This window comes from Cervus canadensis, chromosome 16, assembly GCF_019320065.1.
Source record: "Cervus canadensis isolate Bull #8, Minnesota chromosome 16, ASM1932006v1, whole genome shotgun sequence".
NCBI classification, from domain to species: domain Eukaryota; kingdom Metazoa; phylum Chordata; class Mammalia; order Artiodactyla; family Cervidae; genus Cervus; species Cervus canadensis.
In genome coordinates this window covers 62,353,168-62,365,800 of record NC_057401.1, presented here as the reverse complement: position 1 = coordinate 62,365,800, position 12,633 = coordinate 62,353,168, and the positions used below count along the sequence as shown (strand labels likewise).

Sequence of the window (12,633 nt, the reverse complement as noted above, 5' to 3'; positions counted from 1 at the left end):
TTTGATCTCTGGTTCCTATGCCTTTTCTAAATCCACCTTGAACATCTGGAAGTTCACAGTTCACATACTGTTGATACCTGGCTTGGAGAAATTTGAGCATTACTTTGCTAGTGTGTGAGATGAGTACAATTTTGTGGTAGTTTAAACATTCTTTGACATTGCCTTTCTTTGGGATTGGAATGAAAACTGACCTTTTTCAGTCCTGTGGCCACTGCTGAGTTTTCCCAATTTGCTGGCATATTGCATGAAATGTTTCCTTGGTTTCTCCAATTTTCTTGAAGAGATCTCTAGTCTTTCCCATTCTACTCTTCTCGATTTGTTTACATTGATCACTTAGGAAGGCTTTCTTATCTCTCCTTAATATTCTTTGAAACTCTGCATTCAGATGTGTATATCTTTCCTTTTCTCCTTTGCCTTTTTTTCCTCTTCTTTTCTCAGCTATTTGTAAGTCCTCCTCAGACAACCATTTTGCTTTTTGCATTTCTTTTTCTTCAGGGTGGTCTTGATCATGGCCTCCTGTATAATGTCATGAACCTTGGTTTATAGTTCTTCAGGCACTCTGTCTATCAGATCTAATACCTTGAATCTATTTTTCACGTCCACTGTATAATTGTAAGGGATTTGACTTAGGTCATCACTTCAAGTGATTAGCATCTCCTTTTTGTCATGAGAACACTGAAAATCTACTCTTTTAGCAACTTTCATGTATATAATACAGTATGATTATCTGTAGTCACCACACTGTACCTTAGCTCTTCAAAACATATATTCATCTTATAACTGGAAGCTTGTGACTTTTGACAAATATTTCTCCACCTTCTCCCACTCCCAGCTCCTGGTAACCGCCATTCTACTCTCCGTTTCTGTGAGTTCAGCTTTCTTAGACTTCACATATAAGTGAGATGATACAGTATTTGTCTGTCCAACTTATTTCACTAAGCATCATGCCCTCAGGGTCCATCCATGTTGTTGCAAATGGAGGATTTCCTTTTGTCTCCTGGCTGAGAAAAAAATATCCCCTTGTTTCCTTTTTGCCATATCCTTGCCAACATCTTTTGTCTGTTGTCTTTTTGATGACAGCCATTCTAAGGAGTGTGAGGCAATACTTTATTGTGATCTTGATATGCATTTCTCTGATTGTAATATTCAGCATTTTTTCACATACTGTTGTCCATTTGTATGTCTTCTTTGGAAAATGTCTATTCAACTCTTCTGCCTACTTTCAAATTAATTTTTTACACTGAATTCTATGAGCTCTTTATGTATTTTGGATATTAATCCATTATCAGATATATTATTGGCAAACAAGTTTCTCCCATTCCACAGGTTCTGTTTTCATTTCATTGACAGTTTCTTTTGCTAATCAGAAGCTTTTTAGTTTGATGTAGTTTCACTCACTTATTTTAGCTTTTGTTGCCTATGTTTTTGGTGTCATATCCAGACAAATCATTGTCAAGACCAACGTCAAGGAGTTCATCCCCCTTATGCTTTCTTTGAGGAATTTTAAGTTTTCAGGTCTTATACGTATCTTTTATAAGTATCTTTATAAGTACCTTATCCAAATTAATTCAAATTAATGTTTCATAGTGGTGTATAATAGGGGTCCACCCTCATTCTTCTGCATGTGGTATTCAATTTTCCCAATGCCATTTATTAAAGAGATTATCCTTTTCTTATTGGGTACTATTGACTCCCTTGTCAAATATTAGTTTATTGCATATGCAAATATGCAAGTGGTAATTTATGGGCTTCGTATTCTGTTCCATTGGTCTGTGTCTATTTCTATGTTAGTACCATACAGTTTTAATTACTGTAGCTTTGTAGTAGCAAGAATCCCTTAGAAGAAAAGGAGTAGCCCTCATACTCAACAAAAGAGTCTGAAATGCAGTACTTGGATGCAATCTCAAAAATGACAGAATGATCTCTATTTGTCTCCAAGGTAAACCATTCAATATCACAGTAATCTATGCCCCAACCACTAATGCCAAAGAAGCTGAAGTTGAATGGTTCTATGAAGACCTACAAGACCTTCTAGAACTAATACTCAAAAAAGATGTCTTTTTCGTCATAGGGGGCTGGAAAGCAAAGTAGGAAATCAAGAGATAATATGGAGGAACCAGCAAGTTTGGCCTTGGAGTATAAAATGAAGCAGGGCAAAGTTTAACAGAGTTTTGCCAAGAGAATGCACTGTCATAGCAAACACCCTCTTCAAACAACACAAGAGATGACTCGACACATAGACATCACCAGATGGTCAACACTGAAATCAGATCGATTATATTCTTTGCAGCTGAAGATGAAGAAGCTCTATACAGTCAGCAAGAACATGACCAGGAACTGACCGTGGCTCAGATCATGAACTCCTTATTGGAAAATTCAGACTTAAATTGGAGAAGGTGGTCTCTCCCAGGCCCTCAGATTTGGGCCAGCTTTCTGTGCATCCCAATAGCTGTTGGTCCAAGCTCCCTCTCCAAGCTTCCATTAGGAGATAATATGCACAGGGATCTGGCCGCAGGGTTGGGGTGGGTATGAGGCATGTGGCTCAATGGGGGTCCCCGAGGGCCAGCTGGGGGGAATCTGTGGGTGAGGTGCTCCCAGTGGCTTGGGGGTAGGTTTCTTGACCTAGGCAGTGAGGCAGTTAGTAGGATCTGCATTCCTTTAAATCCCTCTGAGGGTCTTATCTGCCTCTCTCCCAACTTGGTAGCATCCTACGCAGCTGGGAAGCTGGGTGCTCACAGAAGACATCACAGACTGAGAACATCTCTCTTGGACTGAAGCTGTGCCATCTTGGTGGAGGTGGGGTGGTATGGACACACTGTTTCTCTTATCCACTTCTTATGTCCAAATTCACATTTTTTGCTCCAGTGTGGTGCTAGAACTTCTCCTCTGAAAACCTGGCCTTCCACAAAGGCTCTCTCATCCATGGGTCAGTGGCTAAGAGTGTTTCCAGGGGCTCCATGTCCGAGAGTGGCTTGAGCCAGGTGACATGTCACTACAGTGTCCGCAGACAGATTCAAGGTCTGTATGCCTGCTGCCAAACACGTGGATGGGTGAGATTCCTCCTGGATCCAGTCTGGCACGGGATCCCACAGCTCTGACCAAAGCACTTTTGTCCACAGAGATTACAAACAAATTATTGTTGGGGACAAACATGAGGGTGTCTTATTCTGCCATGATGTTACTGTCACTCTTCCCCTATCTTTTTGGATCTCCACAGTTCCTCAAGGTCTGTCCGATGTTACAGTCAGCTTTGGACCACTCAGCCAGCTCCCAGTCAACAGGTTCACTCAGTACCTAGGCAGGTTGTAGGAACTTAACCTACAAGTCTCCTTTTGGCCTTCTGGTGAGACATACTTTTCTAACAGAGAGATTTTGTAAGTTGCTGAGAGCAGAGAATACATTTCACTCATCTCCATGTGCTTGGGCTCCAGCATCAAGCCTGGAATACACAGCGTGTTAAATGAAACTGTGCTGTAAAAAAGGAATGAGTGGACAAATAGTTGTGTCGGTTTGAAACCTAAGGGGTTTCATTTTCAGACACTATTCCTTCCCCCGGCTGGACACAGATGCACTGGACTCCTACACAGTCTTCTGGAGGCGGCCTGGTGTCATCCAAGGACAAAGGGCTCAAAGCCTCACGCTTTTTCTGAGTGTTATTCACAAATGTCAAGCAAAACATCCTGGGATTGCAAAGCACAAACATAATATGGGTTAGGCTCACGCTTAGAAAGAGCCCTGGAGGCAGCTGCAGGTTAAGAGAGATGATAAAAGTGGGGCTGGAGAGGTAGTGCTGGCCTTTTGCTGTGGAGATAAGATGCAGTCTGATTAATGCAGTCACCATTTCATCCTGCGGAGAAGAGTGGTTTTAAGTGGGAAGCGATGGATGCATCAGTGTGATACCATGGGGGCTGGTGCATCAGATACCACGGGGCTGTGCATTGGGCTTTAGTCTCCTCCACTGGAGGGCTGATGATAAGAAGGATGCATCCCACCTAGTCTGGAGTCCAGGCTCTCTGACACCTCCTTCCTCCTCTCATTCTAAAATCAAACAAAACAAAAAACAGCCTAAAATTGAGTGTCTTCCTGCAAGTGGGTCCAAATCACAGGGCATTTTCTTTTTTAGGTTAGATAGCAAAAGAGCTCATTAATGGTTGCTTTTTATAGGATAAAAGAAAGCTTGGTAGAACTTGAGTAGCCCTAGCACAACTTTCTTTGGTTGTTGTGGTTGTTATTAGGTGACTCAGATCACTGACCTCCTTACTATACTTCCCAGCTCTACTACCAGTGGTGTCGGCCATAGAGAAACAAACACATGTTCAGTAGTTTCTGGAGATGGCCCTGGGGGACGGGGGGAGGGAGGGGAGTTAGGAAAGGGGAGAGACACTGAGATATTAAATTTGAAAGTAATTTAAATCTTTTCAATATTAACTTGGATATATTTTGAGTTTGAAGACAAAGGTGGCATACTGTTTTCATTTAAAAGAGGAGGCTTCCAAGAGAGATGTCAGATGTTTGGAATACCTCTGGACCACCTCCCTCAGAGGTGGATGTGCACTGTTTTTCTTTCTCCTGAGCACAATGAATGCTGCGGTCCTTCCTCTAGGTTTTCATTGAGCTCATCATCAGTTGATACGTAGTTGGGATACTGTCAAAGTGTTATAATATGCCAAATTCTAGCCACTGGATTTTCCATGAGACACAGGAAAAACAGAGAATGCAGACCATATTGAAGGTGCTTGACTCGGCTCCACTGCTATGGAGCATTTCCATCGTCCTCTTGGGTATGGAGCTGTCGCTAAGGTCACCGAGTTAAATGACGTGACAATCCAGAGCTTCTCTCTGGAAGAAGAAATGGCAACCCACTCCAGTATTCTTGCCTGGAAAATCCCATGGACAGAGGAGCCTGGTGAGCTACAGTCTATGGAGTTGCAGAAAGCTGGACATGACTGAGTGACTAAGCATGCATCAGAACTTCTGAATGATGCTGGGTACTAGATATAACAGTGTTCAGTTATACACATTATTTATATGCTGCCCCAAAGTATTTATTTTATTAGGCTCAGGGTCCACACAGAGCTGGTTAACGGGCTGGACTCCAGGTTAATCCTCTGTTCAGACTCTTGATTCCCCCACCTTTCTTTAGAAGAAAAGGCATATTTCTAGTATTCAGGTGAGTTAACATAGTGACTGGGTCCACATGAAATATTAACATTCATCCCCTGATATTTTTCAGCTCTGTAAGAATAAAAATGCACGGGAAAAATCTGACAGTGTCTTGCAGAGCCTGTAACAAGCCTTTGTCAGCAGAAGGAAAAGTGTCTTCAGAAAAAAACAGCTTCCAGCAATATCAGTGGTCATTAACATCACCATCACCATGGAGAGCCTCTGTAATGGTGCTGGCTGAGGGGTCTGGAAGATGGTGTCATGGACTGGAATCAGAATCATTGATTGATTGATTGATTTAGCAATGTATCTTGTATCCCAGATGACATGGAGGACTGTTGTAAATGCCAAAGTATCCCAACATGGATTTTTCCAGACCTCCTAAATATCAGACACTTCTGAGCTTCCTTCACCACGACATCACTGATCATAGTCATGTGATGGCAAGTGAGGTACTGGGACCCTGCTGGCCTTCAACTGAATGGAGTTTTAATGGCACACTCTCTCAAGTTGACTTTTTTTTTTGTCCTGTAAAGTTGGTTTTCTGCACTCATGAATTGGTGTGAATATCTTTGGTATCATTTTCTGAATTATTCATGGGTCTGGTGGCTTTCTAGTGCACACTTCTCCTGTTTTCTTGGCTGACCCAGATGGCAAAAATACCCCTTGGCTTGTCCATGATCAATGTTAAATTTGGCTCAAAAAAGGTCCCTGAAACATGGTGAACTTGCATAGAGGACAACAGCCCAGTCCGAACTGTGTATTCACAAGATGGCCCAGTATTCCCCTATCACCAGAGACGCTAAAGCTGAGCAGGACCGTGTGGGTTCCCCGTTCCTTGTTTGTAGGGGACAGACTCCAGCCTCCATGACCTTCCCTGAGTTCCAAAGGGCAGATTCGAACAGTTGTTAATCAGAGAAGGGAGGGGAAGCAGAGACAAGGGGGGAGACCACCTGAGTCCACAGCAAAGCAGCGCAGGCCCCGCCTGCACCTTGACCCTGATGAGCAACCCTGCCCCTGAACCGCTGCCACAGAACTCCTCCTCATTCCTACTGGGCTGGGATGCGCAGTCTCGAAGCATAAGCTCATTGTGTCCCCCTCTGCCTGGCGAAGCAATAAAGCCATTTTCTACTTCACCCAAAACTCTGAGATTCGACTCAGCAATGGTGCACAGAGGCTGAGTTTTCAGCATCCAGAGTGATCAGAATCAGGCCAGTAAAGGGGTGGGACCAGGCACGTAACTCCAATGCCCAGACCGGCTGGACCAGGACAGGAGGGGCCGCTGGGCCCTGGTTTAAGCCAGCTCCCTCCCTGAAGGGCGTGGGATGAAAGGACGCTCATTCTCGAAGAGCCGTATCAGACCAGCTTTTTTTAAGTTCTTAGTTTCATATTTGATAGAGGTGTTTCACCATTAACAAACCAGATAAAGGATGAGGAGACCTTCATCAGTTCTTTGATGGGGGAAGGTCTTGAATCTCAGAAAAGGGAAGAAAACATTGATCTTGATGGGTTTTGGCTCTGGCATGAGACACGTGGTTAAATCAAACACACAGAGCAGATGGAGAAATCAGGGGATTCCAAGCTGTCACTCCCAAACCTACAAGTCGCTCAGCTGTGTGCGACTCTTTGCGACCCCATAGACTAGCTTGCCAGGCTCCTCTGTCCATGGAGTTCTCCAGGCAAAAATACTAGAGTGAGTTGCCATTTCCTTCTCCAGGGGATCTCCCCAACCCAGGGATGGAACCTAGGTCTCTCATATTGCAGGTGGATTCTTTACCATCTGAGTCTGGTTTCTCGCTTGGGGTTCGTTTTAAACTATTAGAGAACATCTGTTAATTTTGAGGTATGATGTTATTATGTCAGTAATATTCATCTTCTGGGGCTTCCCTGGTGGCTCAGTGGTGAAGGATTTTCCTGCCAATGCAGGAGATAGGAATTCAATCCCTGGGTCCAGGATCCCCTGGAAAAAGAAATGGCAACCCACTCCAGTATTCTTGCCTGGAGAATCCCATGGACAGAAGAGCCTGGCAGGCTATAGTCCATGGGGTCACAAACAGTTGGACATGACTGAGTGACTAAACAACGATGATTCATCTTTCGGCAGAGGAATGCTTCAGGGGAGTCCTATGGCAGCTCAAGCAGGAATCTGGAGATGCCTGAAACTTAGTCTGTTGGGGCCACTGGGAGGAGGACAAGAGGGAGTCCATCGTGAAGACAGTCAGCCACCTTAAGGCAGGATGTGAACTGAGCCTGAACCCTGTTAACCATCGTTAAAGAAAAACCAGGTTCCTCTCCTCACAGGCAGAAAACAAAGATCGGAAGTAAAGGTCAGGTTGTCTCAGTTAGATTAACGACTGAGCGACTTTCACTTCCAACTAGTTATGTAGCGGAGGGTATAAAACCAAGTCCTCCAAAATCATCTGGGTCCTTGTTGAGAACTGATTCCCCCTGGACCCGCTAGCATAATAAACTGTAATCCACTGTCTTGAGTGTCTTCCGAGGAGCGTTTTGCGACTCTGGATTCTACAACAAGTCAAGATGAGAGAGGTGGGCTTCCCTGGCGGCTAGTGGTAAAGAACCCACCTGCCGGTGCAGGAGACAGGAGTTTGATCCCTGACCTGGGAACATCCACATGCTTGGAGCAATGGAGGCTCCTGAGCCACGACTACTGAGCCACACACCTTAGAGCCAGTACTCTGCAACCAGAGAATCCCCGCAATGAGGAGGCTGTGCACTGCGATTAGAGAGTAGACCCCCTTGCTGCACCTAGAGAAAAGCCTGTGCAGCACGAAGACCCAGCAGAGTCTAAATAAATAAATTAAATTAAAAAAAAAAAAAGATCAGGAAGGCAGGTGCACCCTCCTAGGGGCTTCCTTGGTGGCTCAGATGGTAAAGAATCCGCCTGCAATGCAGGAGTCTTGAGGTGGGAAGGAAAGGCAGGTGCCTGAAGCTTGTCAGGTCAGCCCTCCCAGCTGTCGGGTGATTATAAAGACAGAAGCAAGAGAGCACCCGCTGAAGACCTTGAATGAAACAAAGGGCTCTGAGAGCAAACCTCTTCTTCAGCCAAATGACTACTTTCCTGCTGCCGGGGTTCTCATCAGAGGCTGTGTGTCTCCCTCAGGTCCCCAAAGCAATCCCCCCCATCAGAAACTTGCTAATCTAATTTCTTCTTTTGCTTCGACTTTAAATTTAATAAAGGGAAATTCAGCGCGTCCTCAGCCATGCGTCAGAATCAGTGATGCTACATTTATTTAGGGATTCGATACAGGTCCTCCATGCGGTAGAGAAATAGTAAAGCATGTTTGGTTGGTAATTTTGAGAATGTATCAGAAAATTAATTTCTGATTTCATTCTCATCTTGGCTAAGGAATCACAAAATTCCCTTAATGCGATTATGTATTTTTACAACTCCACTACCCACCACTTGACTACAGATTATTAGGGTTTCATGGTGTGGAGGATGACAAAAATTAAGTTAGGTGAAGAGAGTGCGGTGTAGTCGTGTTTCTAAAAGCAATCGTCTTGAGAAGAAGCCTTTTGCAGTGAGGGGCCCATGTTGTTGACATCAGGCCTCCCCTGGCGAAGCAGCCGTGCGCTGTCAACACAAACCATCTTTCGGGAGCAAGAAAACGATGCAAATATTTAAGGCATTTATTTTATGTTAAAAGAAATATAGAAATATTATGGGAGATTATGCAAAGTGCTCATAGGAAAAACCTGAAGTCTGAAATAAACTTAACAGTTGATTCAAAATGTGTTTTTGCTGTCAAGATGTGAGTTGGAGAATATCATGATTAAAACTCTTTTTTTCAAGCAATGAATAAATATTTATGATAAGCTTGCAGAAGCAATTTGATAACAGGAGACATTTTATAAATACAAAGGAGTGGACTTGGGAAGATCCTTCTTGACGCATCCAGTCCTAAGGTTGGCAGAGTAAACACAACCATATCCTTGGTGGCCTTCCCTGGTGTCTCAATGGTAAAGAATTCGCCTGCCAATGCAGGAAACGTGGGTTCGATCCCTGGGTCAGGAAGACCCCCTGGAGAAGGAAATGGCAACCCACCCAGTATTCTTGCCTGGGAAATCCCATGGACAGAGGAGCCCGGTGGGCTATATTCCATGGGGTCACACAGAGTCAGACAATGATTTAGCGACTAAACAGCAATAACAACAATCCTTTCCTGGAACTTGCCACAGTTGATAGTATTCCCTCCACACCGGGATGTTTTAGGAAATCCTCAATGAGAAATTTTGCATTATACCTTTACAAACAGAATCATTTATTTTCCCAGTACTTTTGTGTATATGGATTCAGTTGTTTTGACCTGGGGGCTGTACTCTCTTGCAGGACACATTCTTCAAAGTCTGAAGGCCTTTTCAGTTCTCGTGACTTGGGCTGGGGGATTGTGCCTGACATCTAGCGGGTAGAGACCAGTTGTTCTTGTTTAGTTGCTAAGTCATCCTTGCAATCCCATGGACTGTCCTAGGACTTCCTCTGTCCATGGACTTTCCTAGGCAAGAATACTGGGGTGGGCTGCCATTTCCTTCTCCAGTAGAAGCCAAGGGTGCTACTACTAAATAACCTTCAATGCACAGGACAACACCCCCCACCCTCCAAAAAAAAACCTCTCCCTCCAAAAATTATTTCAGTCCAAAATATCAATAATACTGATGGGGAAAAAAGATTATTCTTATTAATATAGTACAGATTATAACACAAATGGTCTCTCTAAACCACTTCATATCTACTGATCACCTACAATCATGCCCAGATCATACCTATGTAATCTATGATGCAAACACATAGCATCCTCCAGAATCATCACTTCAAAGAAACTCTCACACAAAGATTCCCAATAACAATGCCATTCATTTACTACACACACTCTCCTATTACCGACATCCCATGAAAGAATTAAAGTAAGGAGAAGGGAGAGGGAGCAGGTTACCTCTCGAACAGGACCTGGCTGTAGTTGTCCAGGAGGTGAGCGTGAGTGTGGAGGAAGATGGTGTTGTAGCCCACCAAGGCTGCCATCATGAGCAGCATCTTCAGCTCATAATTTACACGCAGGAAGACGGAACAGGAGATCAGCCCCAGGATGCAGCTGTATATAAAGTACTGGAACAGGGAAATACATCAGGTAAACACTGAGGATCTATTCTGAGGAATGCCGGAATGAGAATTAAAACTGGGGACCACCACCAAGCTCCCCAGGTCAATTCCCAAACTGACTGTGAAAGCAGATGCCTTTGTGTGCTCTTTGATCCAGTGGTAAATGACTAAACACACTGGATTTCAAAAGAATTCCTCACAGCATGGCTTGCTCACCCAGCGGAGCGTGTTTAATAAAAATAATCGTGCATGTGGCCAAATACTTTTCAAAAATAATTTTTAGAAATCTATGTTGAAGCCATGTCGTTATAAACAGATGTCGTTTGCTTCTTGAATGTGAAACAATATGACTCCCCACACATTTATAGATTAAAACAAAGTGATGGTCCACAGGCTCTTTTGTGGGCTTTCAATGATTTAGTTCACTAAGGAGATACAGATCTTTACAGGTAGTTCTGTTAAAGGTGTAACAAAGCCCAGGGATTTTATTAAAAGGGCAGTTGTGTGTCAGAGGGATTATCTAGAATAAAAAGGACTTGAGAAACTAAAAGTTCTGAACTACGTATACAATAGATAAGGAGCAAGTACCCACTGTATAGCTCAGGGTACTCTGCACAATATTCTGTGGTAACCTGCGTGAGAAAACAGCCTAAAACAGTATGAACATGTGCATATGTACAACCGGTCACCGTGCAGCACAGCTAAAACGAACACAACACTGCAAATCAGCTACACTCCAAAACAATTAAAACGTTAAACATTCTAAGGAGTTCACAGGCTCCACCAGACTGCTCAGGAATCTTTATGCGACATGAAGAATGACAACAAAGATGACTGAGAATAAATTAAAGCACCATGTAAAGTAAAACGAAGCTTCTTAGGTGGCTCAGTGGGTAAAGAATCTGCCTGCAATTCAGGAGATGTGGGTTCAATCCTCAAGTGGGAAAGATTTCCTGGAGAAGCAGATGGCAACCCACTCCAGTATTCCTGCCTGGAGAAACCCATGGACAGAAGAGCCTGGTGGGCTACAGTCCGAAGGTAGCAGGCAGGCCCGCCCTGTTTGAGCACTTTTCCATTAACCACAATGGATATCATCAAGACAACACAGCCCTGAATTCAATCGTGTTCCAGCCACCCATCCACTGAGTCACTTCAGGCCAGTGACCTGACTTGCCTGTGTCACTGTCCTCATCTGAAAGATGAGGGTAATAATGTCTTTGCTCTAGGTCACTGAGGAGAGCATGCAAAGCCTGGAGCCCACTGCCCTGCAGGCCAGGGGGTGCCCAGCAAGTGGAAACGGTTTCTGTTCTCACAAAGCCTTTGTTTGCTGGATCAAGGGGCTTTAAGAAGGGTGGGCTACCATCTCAGCATTACTGCAGCAGCAGCAGCGCTCAGTAGAGTCGACTCATTTCAATAAAACAGATCTGACTGATGTTTGATAAATCCTGCCTATAAGAAACTGCAGGGTGTAAGCTGCTTCATTTTAGTTTCATTATAAGGGGTACACCATGTATAAACTGCTAATTTTTGTCATTCTAGCTCTTTTATTTCCCCAGCTAAGGTCATTTACAGCGAGCCCTGGGTGAGAGTTGGTCTGTAAAGAAGGCTGAGCACAAAAGAATTGATGCTTTTGAACTGTGGTGTTGGAGAAGATTCTTGAGAGTCCCTTGGACTGCAAGGAGATCCAACTAGGCCATCCTAAAGGAAATCAACCCTGAATATTCATTGGAAGGAGTGATGCTGAAGCTGAAGCTCCAATACTTTGGTCACTTGATGCAAGGATGACTTACTGGAAAGGACCCTGGTGCTGGGAAAGACTGAGGGCAAAAGGAGAAGGGGGCAGCAGAGGATGAGATGGTTCGATAGCATCACTAACTCAATGGACATGAGCTTGAACAAACTCCAGGAGATGGTGAAGGACAGAGGAGCCCGGCATGTTGCAGTCCACGGGGTCGTAGGGAGTTGGACATAACTTAGCGACTGAACAACAACAACAACAACTGGGAAACAACTGATACGAACGCCTCAGTCCTGTTCTTGGGGAAGAAAGGAAAGTGGAAAAGACAGGCTGCAGTGTTCCCACCAGTGTTCTCCCTTCCCGGTGAAAGGCACCCACGCAGTATCAATGCAGATCCCCACCCGTGAGGACTGAGGGCTGGCATCTCAGCTTCAGGAGGAAGACCAGCGATTAACTCCCTGGGGACCCACAACAATCAGGTCAGTCCTTGGGAAAGAAAGCCGGGGGCCATGACAGGCGGCAGCAGGCTTGGAAAGGCTGAAGGTCTGTAAGCACAGTTTCTTTGGCCACAATGACCTCATGTTAGTTCTCCACTGTTCTGACCACTGACCCCCTG

The 12,633-nt window shown here is 44.4% G+C and overlaps 1 protein-coding gene across 3 annotated transcripts in view; it reads right to left on the bottom strand.

Annotated features, from left to right (window-relative positions):
• The window catches only part of ADCY2 (adenylate cyclase 2), a 438,654-nt gene that overhangs the window by 41,567 nt on the left and 384,454 nt on the right, over positions 1-12,633 (bottom strand). For all 3 annotated transcript variants that reach the window (XM_043488503.1, XM_043488504.1, XM_043488505.1), the window contains exon 18: positions 10,116-10,285. In XM_043488503.1, the coding sequence (XP_043344438.1) occupies positions 10,116-10,285 (170 nt within the window). The remainder of the gene's footprint in view (positions 1-10,115; positions 10,286-12,633) is intronic.